The sequence below is a fragment of the Arachis stenosperma genome, chromosome 5, assembly GCF_014773155.1.
Source record: "Arachis stenosperma cultivar V10309 chromosome 5, arast.V10309.gnm1.PFL2, whole genome shotgun sequence".
NCBI lineage: Eukaryota > Viridiplantae > Streptophyta > Magnoliopsida > Fabales > Fabaceae > Arachis > Arachis stenosperma.
In genome coordinates this window covers 19783920-19802151 of record NC_080381.1, presented here as the reverse complement: position 1 = coordinate 19802151, position 18232 = coordinate 19783920, and the positions used below count along the sequence as shown (strand labels likewise).

At 37.2% G+C, this 18232-nt stretch overlaps 1 protein-coding gene and 1 pseudogene across 1 annotated transcript; both read right to left on the bottom strand.

Moving 5' to 3' along the window:
- Nucleotides 1–43: 43 nt before the first annotated feature.
- On the bottom strand, nt 44–1766 carry LOC130979092 (uncharacterized; annotated as a pseudogene).
- A 539-nt stretch (nt 1767–2305) lies between these two features.
- LOC130982282 (uncharacterized) lies at nt 2306–6687 on the bottom strand. The gene is made up of 4 exons (XM_057906230.1): nt 6103–6687; nt 5575–5768; nt 5192–5470; nt 2306–3831 (listed from the first exon to the last, which is right to left on the bottom strand). The coding sequence occupies exons 1-4, from the start codon at nt 6282–6284 to the stop codon at nt 2609–2611; spliced, it is 1878 nt and encodes a 625-aa protein (XP_057762213.1). The 5' UTR covers nt 6285–6687; the 3' UTR covers nt 2306–2608.
- Between the last annotated feature and the right edge of the window lie 11545 nt (nt 6688–18232).

Here is an 18232-nt window from a genome sequence, read left to right as displayed (position 1 = left end):
CAAACAGGATACACAAAGGGAGGTTCAGGGGTTCAAGTATAAATTGAAAGAAGGAAAGTAAAATCAGATAGAAAGAAAAAATATACAATAAATAAGACAAGAAGTCTTAAACATAAAACAACAAATCGCACATCATGAGATGATGTATTGTATTGTATCACATCATACTATGTTTTCTCCCTAAACATCCAATGTTGTTTAGAGGCAAAAGCCAATATCCAGCAACTAACAAAGTATGGAAATCTATAACCTAGAGAAAGTTTAAGACCGCTGAGAAATGGCACTAGTAGCAACCGAAGATACAGAAATTCTCCTTACAGGACGAGAGGACTTCTTCACATAAGAGGAATTCCACTCCCCACCATTTTGAGAATAATAGTCCATTGGATATTCACCACCAAAATCGTTCTTTCGATTTCCATTTTCATCTTCTCCACAGCTACACTCATCGGAAGAATCACCACTCTTCTGGCAACTTACACCACCATCTTCACAACCTTCTTGCACCTTTGCCACCAACACATTTTTCTTCTTCTCCCACCAGCCAGGTATCACCCCCAACGCGATCTCTGCCTCGAAGGGATTGAGCACTGGTTTTCCAAAAGCATCACCCCAATCAATCGATAACCGAGGACAAGCAATCTGAATCCAAGCATCTACGGAGTCCTCAAACAATGCAATCCTTGCAGGGCTAATCTCAGACATCAAGAAAACAGTGTAAAGGAACCCTTTTTCCTTCGTATTCTTTTCCAACTCTCCAGAATCTTAGGGTTCCCTTGCCTACCCAAAGTACCCAAAACAACACCCCAATTCCGAGCTTCCTCCCTCGCTCTCAAAATCGCACCTTTCCTAGATTCCTTCATTCCCACGTGATCATACTCTTCCAGAAACAACTTCCCAATGTAAGGGTCATACCTAAAAGCCTTAATCCCAGGATTAGCTATCATGATCGCCTCAAGATGAAACCTTCCATCGGCTACAAATACCAAAACACTATTCTCAGGATTCTCACTAAACGAATCCATTAATAAAACCTTGGGAGCAGTGCAGCCAAGAACCTCACCGGCCGAAAGAGGCTTGGACTGTGGTACCAAAACCCTAAACCCTGATTTCTCCAATTCCGGCTTCGCAACCCTAATTGCAGATGCGAACTGAATAGTACCAGCTAATACCAGGTTCTGGGCGCGAGATTCGAGGTTCAATTTAACGGTATCAACCAAATGGGAAACGTCGATTTTGATGTCGACGAAGACGTAGAGACAGGGGATGGTGGTGGAATCGATGGGGACAAGGCAGCTGTGGCCATAGTGGATGAGGAGGTCAGCGGAGAGCGCAGCGGCGGAGAAGTCGTCGACACAACAAGCGCCGTAGGTGACGTCACCGAGGACGTAGCAGTGGTCGACGGCGGCGAAGGTAGTGAAGATGTCGGAGAGAGGGAGGGAGTACATGAGGAGGCCCTCGGGGAACTGAAGGGCAACGCGCTTGGCGCCGGTGGAAAGAACGCGCCAAACGCATTTGTGGACCTCGAAGTTGTAGTTGTGAGGGAGAACGGAGATGGTGGCGTTGAGGGCCGCGTCATTGAGGATGGAATCGGGGATATGATTCTTCACAAACCGCTTCGGCGTTGGTTTTGGCTTAGCTTGCTCCACCTCCATCACCAATCAACCTTCTTCCCTCTCTAATCTTCTGTCAACCCTTTTTTTTCCTTAGCCTTTCTGAAACTCACTCGGCTACCTTCTACTTTCCTCACTTAAGGCTAAGGGTACTCACGTATACAACATTTTTTATGTATACAACATTTTTGTATTTAATTATGTTATATTTTTTATGTATACATATTTATATTTTTTTTGGTGACTATGTATACATATTTATATATAAACATAAAGTGTGTCATCAAAGTGAATAAATATAGAAAAAATAAATAAATATTACGTATATATAAAAAATTAATTATTATATATTTATAAATATTCATATATATTGATTCATATTTTTTTATCAACTAAATAATCTATCAATAGAATTATCAAACTTGTTATAATAGGATAATTAAACTTACAATATACCAATAATCATACTTGTTTATAGATATATAAAAATTTATGAAATGTCAAATATTTTGAATGTTAACTCATTTATAATTTTATCATAAATATTTCAGGAAACAAAATTGCAATTTCGCGTGTTGCATATGGTTGTGGATTTTAAGCCGTAGAGCAGATCCACTTGATTCCCCATAATGGTTAACGTGATTAGCACAAAAATTGAAATTTCAACAACTAAATTAAAATTCAAGTACAAGTTCAGAAATTAAATTGAATATTATAAGTGACAGTTGCAGACTATTTTGTGACAGATGATATTTTGCTTTTTATGTCCAAGACAAGACAAGAAGCCTCGTTCCCTTGGGAGAAAAGCTCTGAGAAATGTAGGCTTGCTTGGCAGCAAAAACAAGATCTTCAACATGAATAGGTTTTATCCTTAGAAATGTAAACATCCCACTGAATAAATAGGAGTTCTATTTCCTTGGAAATAAGTCATACCCAACAAATTCTTGAGCTACCACTGTAAATTATTGTACTGATATAACAAATGTACATGTAACCTATGAATTTCTCTCCACATCACTATTCAACAAAGCCGCATTACTAGCTGCTTTTAAAGGAGGCCTATTAATCTTCTCAAGTAATCTACTAAATACCAATTTAACTGGTATGCAAGCTACAGTAGTGAGCCCAGAGACCTCTGGTTTAATCAACCTATTTGTTTGATAAAAACTGCTATCAATTAAAGGTTTTTTACTATGATGATTATGTTCACTAGACAATGAGGACAGAGTTCTAGTTTTCTGGCTAGACGATAAGCTCACTTTCTTTGACCCCTTTTTCATTGACTTCTTGTCAATTGAAGGCCCAGGACTGTTACGGCCACTCTTCCTGGAAATGGAAAAGCTTCCCTTGTAGCTGGAACTTCCAGCATTTAATCTTCTATATTCAAATCTTTCTTGATCTAAGGAAAAATCTGAAGCAGCTTCAGCACCATTCGATGATGATAAATGCGGACGAGGAACACGAAAATTCGCTGTTCTCCTTGCAGTCCTCCAAGCTGGTGGAAGCACACTACTTCCCTCAATACCAATTCCATCATTATTGAAATCATCAAATGCAGGAAATAGCATATCTGATGAACCATCCTTCAGGGTTTCAATTTGGATCGGATGCCCGATTATTGCCCTCCCATCTAACTTACTCATGAGAGAAACAATGGGAACAGGCTCTTTGCGATAGCTAGCTTGAACCTTCAGGTCTACATCTACCAGAAACGGTCTCATCCTCCCATCATAATGATAGCGATCACCATATCCTGGAGCAAACCCTTTATAATCCCAATATCCTCTCGTAGCAGGCTGATCTTCCCAACCCCAGACATCCCAATCAACACCATGACGAACTTTGGTTTGACCCCTTGATGCTGCTCTAGGAGTTAGAGAGAATTCATCTTCGAATCCAAACGTTTGTTCGGTGTCATCAAAGACATCACTTAGACCATTTTTGTAGTAATGTGAATTAGGACCTAATCTCTTATGGCCTATATGACTTCCTTGCTCAACATCTGCTCCATACCGAACTCCTTTTCCATCAGGAGCACCAACAGACCTCTTCACAAAACTACGACTGTTCCTCTTTCCTTTTAATTGCCATTTGGATACAGCTTCATTACGTGTTGAAGGTTCACGAGGATACAGGAGAGGCATGTCAGCAGATATTGCCAATTCATCAAGATCCTCACTACTAGTGCTTTCTTCCTCTTCAGCATCTTGACCCGTTTCTGCAGTTACAATAACCTCAGATGAGTTAAAATCAATGCTGTGAACTGAAATAAAAATTTTAACTCGAACAAAAGAACAAGTTCAAAACAGAAAAATTCAAAAGGAAAATGAGAAACCATGATGTCACAGGAAGAAGAAACAAAGAACTACAAAATGGATTTAAGTGACTGATAAGTGCATAATCTCAATAATAAAGTCAAATTCACATATTCTCTGACAGCTGTACACCACAAGTTATTCACAGAGAAAGTGAAGGGTAAATAATGAAAAAGCTATAAGCCAGCCCTCGTATAACAGGCTGCATTGATTGATTAAGCTGACGTTATTTTTAGAGTAGATGTTCACTTTTTCTTTTCAATAATTGAGTAAAGGTTAACTTATTTCTGTTACTGTATCATCAGCATTTTCACTTATTTTCATATTAACATGATGGTACTAGGTACCCTACATGACCTCTGAGGAATTATTTTCACATTAATTTGAATCTATAATGCATCCATTGCCACTCTGTCACCTAACATTCTACTTCAGTGAAAACATGATGACATAGGAATGAAAATGTAGGCAAGAACTAATATGACTCAAGTTTTGAAACTTTAGGAACTAAATACAGTATTCTTAATTTCAGAGTCTACAATGCCTCACAAATACAACTTGAGCAATTGAAGTGAACCTTCACTCTTTTCCCTTTTTGTCCTTTGTTCTTTGTCTAGGCTAAGCATATCTTAAAAGCATTAAGTGACATGTATGCTGGATTGCTGGCAAACAATCAAAACTAAAAGATAATGATGATTAACTTCCTTCTCTAGCCCTTCATTACCCTTGTTCTGAGTCTAATATCCTATACCATAGGAAAGCAGGTCGCTCCCACTGTACATTTGAACTATCCTGACCTTTCCTTATAATATTCAATTGTTAAGAACTTAAACACATGCACATTGGCCAATCCAGGATAGGTTCATGATTTTGAAGACCATGGCAACAAAAAATATAGACAAACATTTGTTGGAAGATCTAAAAAACTAAAAAACGTGGGTCCATGTAGGGTTGGCCTATGTTTGACAGGATGAACTTGTTGTGCAGAGTTACGCTTTTAAAGAAGAAAGGAAAGATGCATGAATATAGAAGGAATATGACAATTTTAACATCCAGAAAATTATGTAACAATAAAAACCAATACTATTTCCACTACAAGAAATATTATTAAATGAAAGAGAAGAAAATTCCCCAGCTATGATACTCGCAGATATATACATCACTGGATAAGTCGTTTCCCCCTTGTTGAAGTAGTGGTCATCAGAACATAATGATAAGATAGTTATAACATGATAGCATAAAATAAGTAAGCAGAAACTAAACCTGAAATGGTCATCTCTTCATCCTTGTCTGCTTCTGTTTCCGAGGAATCTGAACCAGAATTAGCTGAATCAGTTTCAGAAGAATCAGATTGAACATCATCTACAAAGGCAGATTCACCCTCTTCAGCAAAAGAACTACGATAAGGATACTCCTTCCCAAATTGAGAAGATGACATCTCAACATGAGTCTCTTTATAATCCATAGAATCACTAGACTGAGGTGGCAAATACACACATCTGCTTCTCTTTGCTCGGCAACCTACACCCATTTGCCCGGCTCCTGCAAACAGAATCACAGTTAGGTTGTTCCTGGAGACGTGACTGCTGTTCTTAACAGTGTTAGTGTGTTACATGATCTAAAATTGGTTCTATTGGAAGCAATACCTAATTTCTCTTGCTTCTTCAGCATTTGCCTCTCAAGTTCAAGAGCATGAAGAATGGCATCTTCTCGGCGCGCATACTTTTCCCTTTTCTTTAAGGGCATACCCTGGGAAGACTCTGCCCTTTCAATACATCCATCGAACTCACCACATCGAAATGGCTTCACACGTTTGGATTTCTCCAGATTGTACCAATCTCTATAAAGAAATACCGACACACAAAAGCAAAACCAATAAAAACACTAAAAACTTGTCAGAATATTGTTACAACAGTGCATCCAATACCATTTTCCAAACTCAAGAAGTGTATCCTTTAAACAAATATCACCACAAAACCTTTTATAGCCCACACAATTATCCTCTAAACTAGCACTACAACTTGACGAAAGGCTAATTCTGGACTAGTTTTTGCATAAAAATAAAATCTATACACATTTGACATTTACGAACACACCATATTAATTCAAACCAGATATGAATAAATTGTTAGAGTAGATTTCAATAAATAAAATAAGAATGGGAAGGAACTTACACGCTGGCATCTTCCCTGCCAAGAAGCTTAACGGGAGTTCCTGATCGGGGAGAAGTGAGATGAGAACCCGAAAGTTCATGAGGACCGAGTATTTGACCCGGCCACCACGACCCGTTTCTTCTTCGGACCCATACAATCGATCCAACGCCGCAATCGATTGCACCTGAACCCGAGCTCTCCATCTCCCCAACCCTCCCCTTCCCTTTCTTTCGCTTCCCCAGTTTTCTCTCTCTTCTCTTTCTCTCTCTCTCTCTCTCTTACTGCCTCTGAGTAACCGAAGGTTGATTTGACGAAGGTGAAAGGAGGTGTCGGTGGTGGCTCACCCACCGGCGAAGAAAAACGATGAACGGAGGATCCGGGAACCGTCGTAAATGGATAGTCCGATTAGCGAGGAATGGGTTAGGGCACAGGATTCCATTCAGATTTGGGGAAATTTCATTTTTTAGGGTTTTCAATTGAATTTTGACCCTATTGCTTAATTAAAATTCCCGCATAACACGAAAAAAAAAGAAAAAGAAAAAGGAAAAAGGGAAAAAAAGAAAAGAGAAAAGTCAGAACGTTCTAGAAGCATCAAAATTCTATGGGATTGTTTAACTTGGTGGCAGAATGGGAAAATTATGTGCCCACGTAGACGTAGTTTTTAGTAACATTTAGTTTGGCTTTGGCTAACACTTCTTGCCGGCATTGTGCAGCAAGCGACTTATCCTTTGCAAATAAAAATAGTATCACGGATAAAACACTTATATAAGGCTAAAAAATCTTGATATGGTAGTAGAATGAGTGTTATACTTTAACGTGATGATTTTTGGTGTTTTTTAAAATTATGGAGGTATACAAATCGGACTCATCAATTTGTGTTGAAACAATTTTAAAAATTTGGAATACACAAATCGGACGGTTCAAGTACAGAAATCGGACCGTCCGATTTCTGTACCTCTTAAAAATCGGACGGTCCAATTTGTACTCCGTACACTAAATCATCCCACATTTTAGAAAAATACCACAATAGATCACAATTTAAAAAAATACCATTATTAATTCAATATTAAAAATAAAAAAATGCTTATATAAATGACTGACAACTTAATATTACATGAATCTTCTAAAATAAATAGTTACGCATATCTTCGTATATAGTTTTATATAAATTGAATTAATTAATTTTAAATTACATATTATAGTACTAAATTGAATTCATTAAATTCGAATCTATGTTAGCACTAAATAAAATTAATAGGATTCGAATTAGTAGGATTCAATATAAATTAAATGAACTCAATTCGATTTATAAGTTCTTAATAAATCGAATATAACAAATTTGATTTATACTCAATGGTGGCTAGTGGTAAATTGAATTAGATTCGATTTAGTATGCAGTGACACATACATTTGAATTAATTCGATTTACTATATAATACAAACGTATATAAATACAAGCTGAACGTGAATTCCTCATCATAGTGAGATTCACAATGGCTAGTGATGATAGTTTTTTAATTTTTGTGTACTATAGAGGGTCGATTAAGAAAAACACGATTTGGAATCAAATTTACTGATAAAGATCCGCTGAGTGTTTTCTTCAAACCTTCAATGAGTTTCAACGAGTTTTAGAATACAATAATCCAAAAATTGGGGCGGCATGGCGTGAAACGGGTGACCAAGTTATTCTATAGGATTCCAATTTCTGTGGTACGTGATGGTGTGAAGTACGATTTATTCGTCATAGATAGTGACAAAGATCTGCAAATTCTGTTCCATTGTCGTTGTTAGTTTTTCGAGGTGAAGACTCCTGAGCTACTGGCCAAGCTTGTAGATGTGGTCTATAATTCAGGAGGTTCGAACTGGAATCCTCAATCTTCAGCAATGCTAGCCTGCTCTAGCTCAATGCCTCAAGGTGCCTCATCATATGTGCCCGTAATTGCACTTGAGACAATTTTGGTTGCATTTCCGCCCTTTGCAGCCGATCTAAACCACAACCGTGATGGATAAATAGGTGACACTCCAACCTTTGGTGAGCTTGCTAATGCGATGACCGGTACTCTTGTTATGGTCCCGGCTTTCAGAGAGGGTGGAGCATGTAAACTCCCGATAATTAGTAACTAATTAACCAATAAATTAATTATTACTTAAAGAAATTAGAAAAAAATTAAATTTTATAGTTTAATGAATTAGAAATAATTAAAAATATGAGTTTTTGACCCTAATTTTAAAGATTTTGATCTAAAACCAGACTAACAGACTGAACCGATTGAACCAAATCCAAACCGAACTGAGGCCCAACATATAAATGGGGCATTCAGCCTTCTTCCTTCCTCAAGATCGTTTTCACCCAAAGGAAGTTGAAATAAAAGAAAACCTAACGAAATCTTTTTCCCAAATATTCAAATCTTTATAACTTTCAATATGGAGCTCCGATTGACGAGCCGTTAGCGGCTATGCGTTCTTCTCAGAATTCTCTACAAAATTCATGAAATAATTATTTTTTCACCCAGTTTTTCCCTTTTCAGTTCGTGATTTTGGATTTCTGTAATTGAGAGATTTTGTGATTTTGATTATTTAGGGGTACTCTAGCGGTGGATAATAACTGGATTTGTCTATTTGACTCGTGAGTAACGGTGAGAAAACTCTAACCCTTGTGAATTAGTGATTTAGTAAGCTCAATGTTGATTATTGGGATATTGTATGAATTAGATCGTGTATCTTATTGAATTGGAATTAAATTTGTAGATATTGGAAGCTTGAAATTGAATCCTGGGAGCTAAAAATTTAATTGGTGAGGAGTTGGAGCTTTGGAACTTGAGGAACGATGGATAATTGAGGTGTTCCGGGCTTAGGGAGGAATTGGCCAAGGTATGGTTTTGGTTTCTCGTAGTTAATGTTTAATGTCACATGAAAACTTAGGCTAGAAGACCTTAAGATAAGAATGAACTAAATGAATTATTGATGAATTGTGTATAAAGGATGAATGAATTTGTACGTGTTGGATTATGACTTTGATGAGTATAAAATAATGATATTGTTGATGTGTTGAGAATTGATGGTGGGTTTGTGAAATTGAATTGAACGGATTAGTTGAGAAATGTGTAGTTTGATTTTGTAAACGATTTAATATTGGAATTGGTTTCATTTTGAAATAATTTGATATTGAAAATGATTTGAATGACTGAGAGGTGTTTAGTTTGGTGGTTGGGACCCTTGAAGGGTAGCAGAAGTTTGAGTTTTAGAAGAGATGTTGTTGAAATTTTTATGAAAATAGGAGGTTTCGTTTGAAGTGGTTATTTTAGAAAGATTTAGATTTTTAAGGATTTTATAATTTGATTTTGAGTTATTAAGAAAAGGATTACGTTTTGAGTTTGCTTTATTTAGAAAAGAATGAATTGTATTCTGAGTATGAATTTTTGATGAACAAAATGGGAGGTATGATAATAAGGAATGAACGATGATGATAATTGATTTTTGAGTCTAATTGTTGAATGAATATGAATGAATTATAATGATAATGAGATATGTGTGACCGGGTAAGAGGCAGTGGCGTTGTCCACTTGCTCCGAAAAATGGATGAGGAAGAAGAATGATGAGAATTGAGATTAATTATGAAATTAAATGAATATGAATGAATTATAATGATAATGTGAATGAATTTCTGAATGTGACTTCGGGTAAGATGCAGTGGTATTATCCACTTGATCCGAGTAAGAGTTAATAAGCCGGGTAAGATGAAGTGGTGATGTTATCCACTTGCTTTGGATAAGAGTTTGAGACTTCAGATAAGATGCAAGGATTGAGTTTTGTCGCCGTTTGTTCTGGGTTGAGAATTGTAACACCATGGGTAAGAGATAAGGGTGAAGTTGTCCCTTGCTTTGGGTACGTGGGTAAGATGCAAGGGTTGCAGCGTTGTCCTACTTGCTTCGTGTTTGGTGTTCTGTCTAATCATTAGCTACCAGGACATGTTGGGTTAGCTATATAACCGACATATGAGACTCATCAACCATAGGATAAGCATACATCATATGCATATGTGTATTTTGTTTAATTGTGCATTAATTGGGCTTGACTATGTGATTATTATGGTTACCTGCTATATCTATATCCTACTTGTGTTTGCATTGTTTGTATTGCGTGTCTGTACACCGGTATTTCGTAGGGTTGGAGGAAGCAGAAAGTGAAGGGTTAAGTTAGAAATTAATTCAGGACTTGCGAACCTTAGACAGTTACCTACTTTCTAGTTTAGTGTATTTTCCTTAAGTTTAATTCTGAGTGTTGAAGTTCTAGGAATGCCTTTGGCTTTTTCGGGATCTCTTATATTAACTATGCGGGCACCTTTACCATGTTGAGAATCCCCAGTTCTCATTCCATACATATTTTTATTCTTTTTTAGATGTAGTTTGACGAACAGATTCTTGTGTGGTTTAGAATTCACAAATAAGTTATCGTTGAAAGTATAGCTTCTAAACCAATAAGGAATCCATTCATGCAAAAATTTGGTTGTCACACGTAACAAACCCCTTAAAATTGATAACTGAAGTATTTAAACCTCGGGTCGTCTCTCAAGGAATTACATGGAAGTGTTCTTGTTTTGGGGTTTTTAAGATAAGAAGCAAGAATAGTAAATGTCAAAAGGAATAAACTAATAACTAGAAAAGCGCTTGGCAAGGTATGAGAACTGGATGTCCTATCCTAGTTATCCTTATCAATTGTGATGAGAATTGTTCATTGCTCCCACTTGGTCAACCTCTAACTATGAAGGTATATCAAATGGATAAATCAATTTGATTTTCTCAAGTCCTAGTCAACTTCTCAAGGAAAGACTGGAGTTATTGGAATTCAAATAAGTTAGCAAGTTCAATTATCAATCACAAAGGAGTTTGATAACTCAAGAGTCACCAATTACTCAACCAAAACCAAGAAATTCAAATACAACAAATGTGGAAGCAAGCAATAAACATGAAATACCTCAATTTGCATTAATAAAAGAAATCAAATCTAATATGAGAATTCATAAATTAAAGTAATAGAATAAATAAAAGTAGAAGAGAAACTAAATTAAAGGAACATTGAACCTGGATTGGAAGAGAAATAAATCTAAAACTAAGAGAAATCCTAAATCCTAGAACCTAGAGAGAGGAGAGAGCCTCTCTCTCTAAAAACTACATCTAAAACCTAAAATTATGTGAATGAAAAGTTGTGTGATGAATGAATGATTCTCCCACTCTGCAACCTCTAATATGTGTTTTCTGAGCCGAAAACTGGGTCAAAAACAGCCCAGAAATCGCCCCCAACGATTTTTGCAGTCGCAGTACGTCGGGCATGTCGCGCGTACGCGCCAAGTGCGCGTGCGCGTCGATGGACTTTTTGCCAATGTGCGCGTGCGCGTCGCCTAGCTGCATGGCCACTATGACAAATTATATATCATTTCGAAGCCCCGAATGTTAGATTTCCAACGCAACTAGAACCGTCTCATTTGGATCTCTGTAGCTCAAGTTATGACTGATTGAATGCGAAGAGGTCAGGGTTGACAGCTTTGCAGTTCCTTCAATTTCTTGTATTCCTTCCACTTTTGCATGCTTCCTTTCCATCCTCTACGCCATTCCTGCCCTGTAATCTCTAAAAACACTTAACACACATATCAAGACATCGAATGGTAATGAGAGATGATTACAATTAGCTAAATTAAGACCAAAGAAATATGTTTTCAATCATAGCACAAAATCAGGAAGGAAAATGTAAAACATGCAATTTACATGAATAAATGTGAGATTTGTGGATAAAATCCACTCAATTAAGCACAAGATATACCACGAAATAGTGGTGCATCAAATCTCCCCACACTTAAACATTAGCATGTCCTCATGCTAAGCTCAAGAGAAACTATAAGAGTGAAGAGGAATGGTAGGATGTATGAAATGCAACCTATTTATATGAATGAAACTACATGCAAAATGTTTCTACCAACTTGGTTAAAAGTAAACAAATCCTTCAAGAAGAAATATGAACTAGATTCACTAATTCAAATCATAAAAATGAAGTACAAATAGACTTGCAGAAGAAAATAGCTCATGAAAGCCGAGAACAAGGAATCGAGCATCGAACCCTCACTGGAGGTGTATACACTCTAATTGCTCAGGTGTTTAAGGTTCGATTCTCTCAATTCTCTACTAATCTTGCTTTTTAAGGCTTGCTCTTCTTCTACCAATCAACAAAGAATTAATGCACAGATACACATATCAAGAGGTCTTTTAAGGGTTGTAATGGGGTTAGGGTCAAGGTAGGATTGTATTTGGTCAAGTGGACTAGAATTTGAATCCTTAATTAACCTAAACTTCCCACCTAACTTAGGACAATCCATGTAATCAAAATACACAACCTAACTTATCCATTAACCATGTTTTGCACATATTCAAGCATCCCAAATTTAAGTACAACTCATATGCATTGATATTATTATTTAACTTGGGGCATTTTGTCCCCTTTTTATTTATTTGCTCTTTTCCTTTTCTTTTTCTTTTTTTTCAATTCTCTTTTTTTCTTTTTATTTATTTATTTTCTTTTCTTTTGTTTTTCTCAATGCATATGATTAAGGTATTGAATGCATAAACATGTCCTCAACATTCTTTTTCACATTTTCTCAAGAATATAGAACACCTAATTCTCAAATCAAATGTTTTCAATCCCAATTTCTCCACACTTAATTTCTGAGCACTCTCACTAGTCTAAGCTAACCAAGGATTCAAATAGTATTTTGTAACGGAAGAAAAAAATGTTACAAAATCAAGTTATATTTTGTAACAATTTTTTATGATAGAAAAAAAAATATATTGTCACAAAAAATATTTTGAAGATAAAAATTTGTTATCACTTTTGTAATGACTTTTGATTTTTTGCATCAGAAAAATTTGTTACAAAATATTACTTTGAATTGTAACAGTTCTATTTTTTGTTACAAAAACTTTTTATAACGGGACATACTGCAACGACTCCTTTTTTTGTTACAAAATTCTTTTGTTTCAAAATTTTGATTTTTTGTAACAATTTTTTTGTTACAAATATTGCTTTTTCTTGTAGTGTAATGATGTGCTAAAATAAAGAACAAATGGGGTAAAATAGGCTCAAATTGGTTTGCAAAGGATAATGAAAGGGTAAGGCCATATGGGTATGTAAGCTAAGTGAAACAAGACCTCAATCATATAAGTATATGCATACATTAAACCATGAAAATATAGAATCAAGTAATATATAGATCATAATTTTAGAGAGAACAACACACACCAAATCAAAATTTGGTTGATAAAATGCAACCAATCAAATAGGCTCAAAATCTCACTGGTTTTGTATGTTCGAGCTCTAAACCATGTTCCAATATAATATTTCTTCAAACAAGTTTAACAAAAATTTTATTCAAATTAGTGAAATGCTATAAGAAGTTTCTTGAAGAAGAATTCATCATTTCAACCAAGTAATGGTAAAACATGCACAAAATCAAACAAACATGCAATCAAACATGCAAATGCAACAATGAACTAACAAAGAAAAATAAAAATTGGTGTTGAGAAGAAACTAACTAACCTGCGAAAGTCGGTATCGACCTCCCCACACTTAAAGATTGCACCGTCCTCGGTGCATGCTGAGATGCGCAAGTGGGCAGGTTGCTCCAACTGGTGCCTATCTCCAAAGATTGTGCAGTAGACTTGTTTATTGCTCCAGTTAGAAAATTTTCCTTTTCTCTCTTGGTGGCCATCCTGAAAGAAGAGAAAAAGGAAGGAAAAGAACCCACAAGCAAAGATATGAAATGAAAGAAAACATATGTGGGCTAGTGCCAAATAATAAGGTTCTCAACTACATGGTAGCTACAACATATAAGTGAGAAAATAATAGAAGCACAGGGCATGTCAACTAAATAGAAAACATGTCAAGGAGCACCCAAAATAATGCAGGAAATATGCAACATTTGAGTAAGAACATTTTAACACCAATGTGAAAACAACAAATATAGAAGAGAAGGGGAGAAGAAACAATGAAGTTAAAATGCCATGAATGCGAGTATGCAAATGTAGTAAATAGAAGAAAAGAAATGGAATAAGGATGAGAGGGGAGGAGAAGAGAGAAGAGAGAAGAAAGAATTTGGATTGAGAGAGAGAATTAGGATTTGGAAAGGAGAGAGAAAGAGAACTGGCGGCGCGCTGGTTTAGTGAGGTGTTGCGACCGACGCGCACGCGTACTGCGTACACCCACGCAGGTCACGTGAAAGAGAGGGACGCGTATGCGTGCTGTACGCGTACGCATCATAGGGGTTGTGCCGCTAGCACGAGTCCAGCCCCGCGCACGCACAACCCTCTGTAACTCTTGCATTTGTGGAGAGAAGGTGTGCGACGCATGTGCGGCATGTACGTGCGCGCGTGGGTGACTAGATGGGCAAGGTGATGCGTATGCGTTAGGGACGCATACGCGTGGGGCAGGTTGTGCGTCCAGCACAATACCAGCGCCAAGCCAGCACAACATTCGTCCAAACACCCATTTACGCCGAATCAGGGTCACGCGTGCGTGCCATGTGCACTTCCGCGTGGGTTGCCTGAAACCGTAAGCGATGCGAACGCGTCAAGTACGCTTGCGCGTCGAATGCTCTCTCTCTCTCTATCTCTCTCTCTTTTTTAAATGCAGAATGCATGTGAAGATGCAGAATGAATGAATGAATGAACACTAATAAAAATAAAACAAAATAAAACTAAGATGAAAAGGAACAATCATATCATGGTGGGTTGTCTCCCACCTAGCACTTTTAGTTAAAGTCCTTAAGTTAGACATTTGGTATGCTCTTTGTCATGGTAGCTTGTGCTTGTACTGATCTTTGAATCCCCACCAATGTTTGTAATTCCAATAGCCTCTGGGATCCCAAACGAGGCGCATAATGCCTTCAAGCAAGTTGAAGCAAGTTACAAGGCCCCAAGAGTGTTGATTGCTAGAATAAATTCCGGGGTCCCAAACTTGCTTTTGCACCCATCTTTGTGTTGATCACTATTTTTTCAACCGGGTGGCAAGCAATCTAAATTCTCACTGAAGTGGCCAAACAACTTCCTAGACCCATTCAATCGAGCTCTACACTAACCTTCGCATTTCAACTTGGAGCATACAACCATATTGAACCTTGCATGACAACTCCTCCCACTGCTCATCTTCCTTTTACTCTTAATGCCACAAAGAGCTCTAAGTTGACCATCCGTCTCCAGTAAAGCATATTCAAGTGGAAAAGTAAAGGTCAAGAATAAGAATTTTACCCACTTGAATGTTGTATTGGATGGTAATGGCTTTGGAAGAGGTATTTCCAATGATTGTACAAGCTCCACTCCCTTGTGCTCTTCCTTGACAACTTCCACCTCTTTACAAGCTTCTTCGATTTCAACCTCTTTGATGAGCGGATAATTTGTACGCTTTTTGGCATTGTTTTTAGTATGTTTCTAGTAGGATTTAGTTAGTTTTTAGTATATTTTTATTAGTTTTTAGTTAAAAATCACTTCTCTGGACTTTACTATGAGTTTGTGTGTTTTTCTGTGATTTCAGGTATTTTCTGGCTGAAATTGAGGGACCTGAGCAAAAATCTGGTTCAGAGACTGAAAAGGACTGCAGATGCTGTTGGATTCTGACCTCCCTGCACTCGAAGTGGATTTTCTGGAGCTACAGAAGCCCAATTAGTGCGCTCTCAACGGCGTTGGAAAGTAGACATCCTGGGCTTTCCAGCAATATATAATAGTCTATACTTTGCCCAAGATTTGATGGCCCAAACCGGCGTTCCAAATCAGCTCAAGAATTTTGGCGTAAAACGCCGGAACTGGCACAAGAATGGGAGTTAAACGCCCAAACTGGCACAAAAGCTGGCGTTTAACTCCAAGAAGAGTCTCTACACGAAAATACTTCAATGCTCAGCCCAAGCACACACCAAGTGGGCCCGGAAGTGGATTTTTATGTCATTTACTCATCTTTGTAATTCTTAAGCTACTAGTTCCCTATATATAGGACCTTTTGCTATTGTATTATAATCTGAGGTAGCTATCTTTAGTCTTATGCTATCTTAGATCATGGGGCTGGCCTCACGGCCATGCCTGAACCTTGTTCTTATGTATTTTCAACGGTGGAGTTTCTACACACCATAGATTAAGGTGTGGAGCTCTGCTGTACCTCGAGTATTAATGCAATTACTATTGTTCTTCTATTCAATTCAGCTTGTTCTTATTCCAAGATATTCATTCGCACTCAAGAACTTGATGAATGTGATGATTATGTGACGCTCATCATCATTCTCACTTATGAACACGTGACTGACAACCACCTCCGTTCTACAAGCAAACAAGGCTCTAATGTTTATCTCTTGGGTTCTTTAACCGGAATCTTCGTGGTATAAGCTAGAATTGATGGCGGCATTCAAGAGAATTCGGAAGGTCTAAACCTTGTCTGTGGTATTCTGAGTAGGATTCAATGATTGAATGACTGTGACGAGCTTCAAACTCGCGATTGTGGGGCGTTAGTGACAGACGCAAAAGAATCACTGGATTCTATTCCGACATGATCGAGAACCGACAGCTGAATAGCCGTGCCGTGACAGGGTGCGTTGAACATTTTCACTGAGAGGATGGGAGGTAGCCACTGACAACGGTGAAACCCTACATACAGCTTGCCATGGAAAGGAGTAAGAAGGATTGGATGAAGACAGTAGGAAAGCAGAGAGACAGAAGGGACAAAGCATCTTCATACGCTTATCTGAAGTTCTCACCAATGAATTGCATAAGTATCTCTATCTTTATCTTTATGTTTTATTCATAAATCATTCATAACCATTTGAGTCTGCCTGACTGAGATTTACAAGATGACCATAGCTTGCTTCATACCAACAATCTCCGTGAGATCGACCCTTACTCGCGTAAGGTTTATTACTTGGACGACCCAGTACACTTGTTGGTTAGTTGTGCGAAGTTGTGTTTATGCCATGGTATTGAACACCAAGTTTTTGGATTCATTACCGGGATTATTTGAGTTGTGAAAAGTAGTGATCACAATTTCATGCACCAAGTTTTTGGCGCCGTTGCCGGGGATTGTTTCGAGTATGGACAACTGACAGTTTATCTTGTTGCTTAGATTAGGTATTTTTCTTCAGAGTTCTTAAGAATGAATTCTAGTGTTTCAAGGTGATGTTCTTATCATCACCAAAGCTGATTGATTTTCATCAATTTAGCTCTTGAATGCAATGTCCTGCTGAAACTTGGCTAGCCATGTCTAATTCCTTTAGACTGAAGCTTTAGACTAACATTGCATGATTCCTGGAATTCTCATTAAGAATTTTGATATTTTTATTTTTCCTCTTTACTTAATTTTCGAAAAATAAAAAAAAAGTATAAAATCATAAAAACCAAAAATATTTTATGTTTCTTGTTGAGTTTAGTGTCTCATGTTAAGTTTGGTGTCAATTGCATGTTTCTGCTCTTCTTGCATTCATGCATATGTCTTCATTAATCTTCAAGTTGTTCTTGATGATTTCCTTGCTCTAATCTTTGAATTCTCTTGACTTGAGTGTTTTGATATATGCATTCTCATTTTGTTAGTGTCAGTAGTATACAAACTGCTAAGTTTGGTGTCTTGCATGCATTTTAGTTGCATTTTGATTATTCCTCATTATTAAAAATCCAAAAAATTTTTAATTTGTGTCTTTTCAAGTCAATAATACAGAGAATTGAAGATTCAGAACATACAGCAGAGGAATTACACAGAAAAAGCTGGGCGTTCAAAACGCCCAGTGAAGAAGGAAAACTGGCGTTTAAACGCCAGCCAGGGTGCCTGGTTGGGCGTTTAACGCCCAAAAGGGTAGTGCTTTGGGCGTTAAACGCCAGAATGTGCACCATTCTGGGCGTTTAACGCCAGGATGGCACAAGAGGGAAGATTCTGTTTTTTTAACTCAAATTTTTTTCAAGTTTTCAAAATTTTTTCAAAATCAAATCTTTTTCAAATCAAATCTTTTCAATCAAATCTTTTTCAAAATCAATTTCTTTCCATTTTCAAAAATACTTGCTATCAATTAATGATTTGATTCAACATTTCAAGTATGTTGCCTTTTCTGTTGAGAGAGGTTTAATGTTTGAATCATATCTTT

Coding starts and splice junctions, on each gene's coding strand:
- LOC130982282 (XM_057906230.1), bottom strand. CDS start 6,284: ATGGAGAGCTCGGGTTCAGGTGCAATCGATTGCGGCGTTGGATCGATT. Junction 5,769..6,102: donor GGCAGGGAAGATGCCAGCGT/GTAAGTTCCTTC, acceptor ATTTCTTTATAG/AGATTGGTACAATCTGGAGA. Junction 5,471..5,574: donor GAAGAAGCAAGAGAAATTAG/GTATTGCTTCCA, acceptor TTCTGTTTGCAG/GAGCCGGGCAAATGGGTGTA.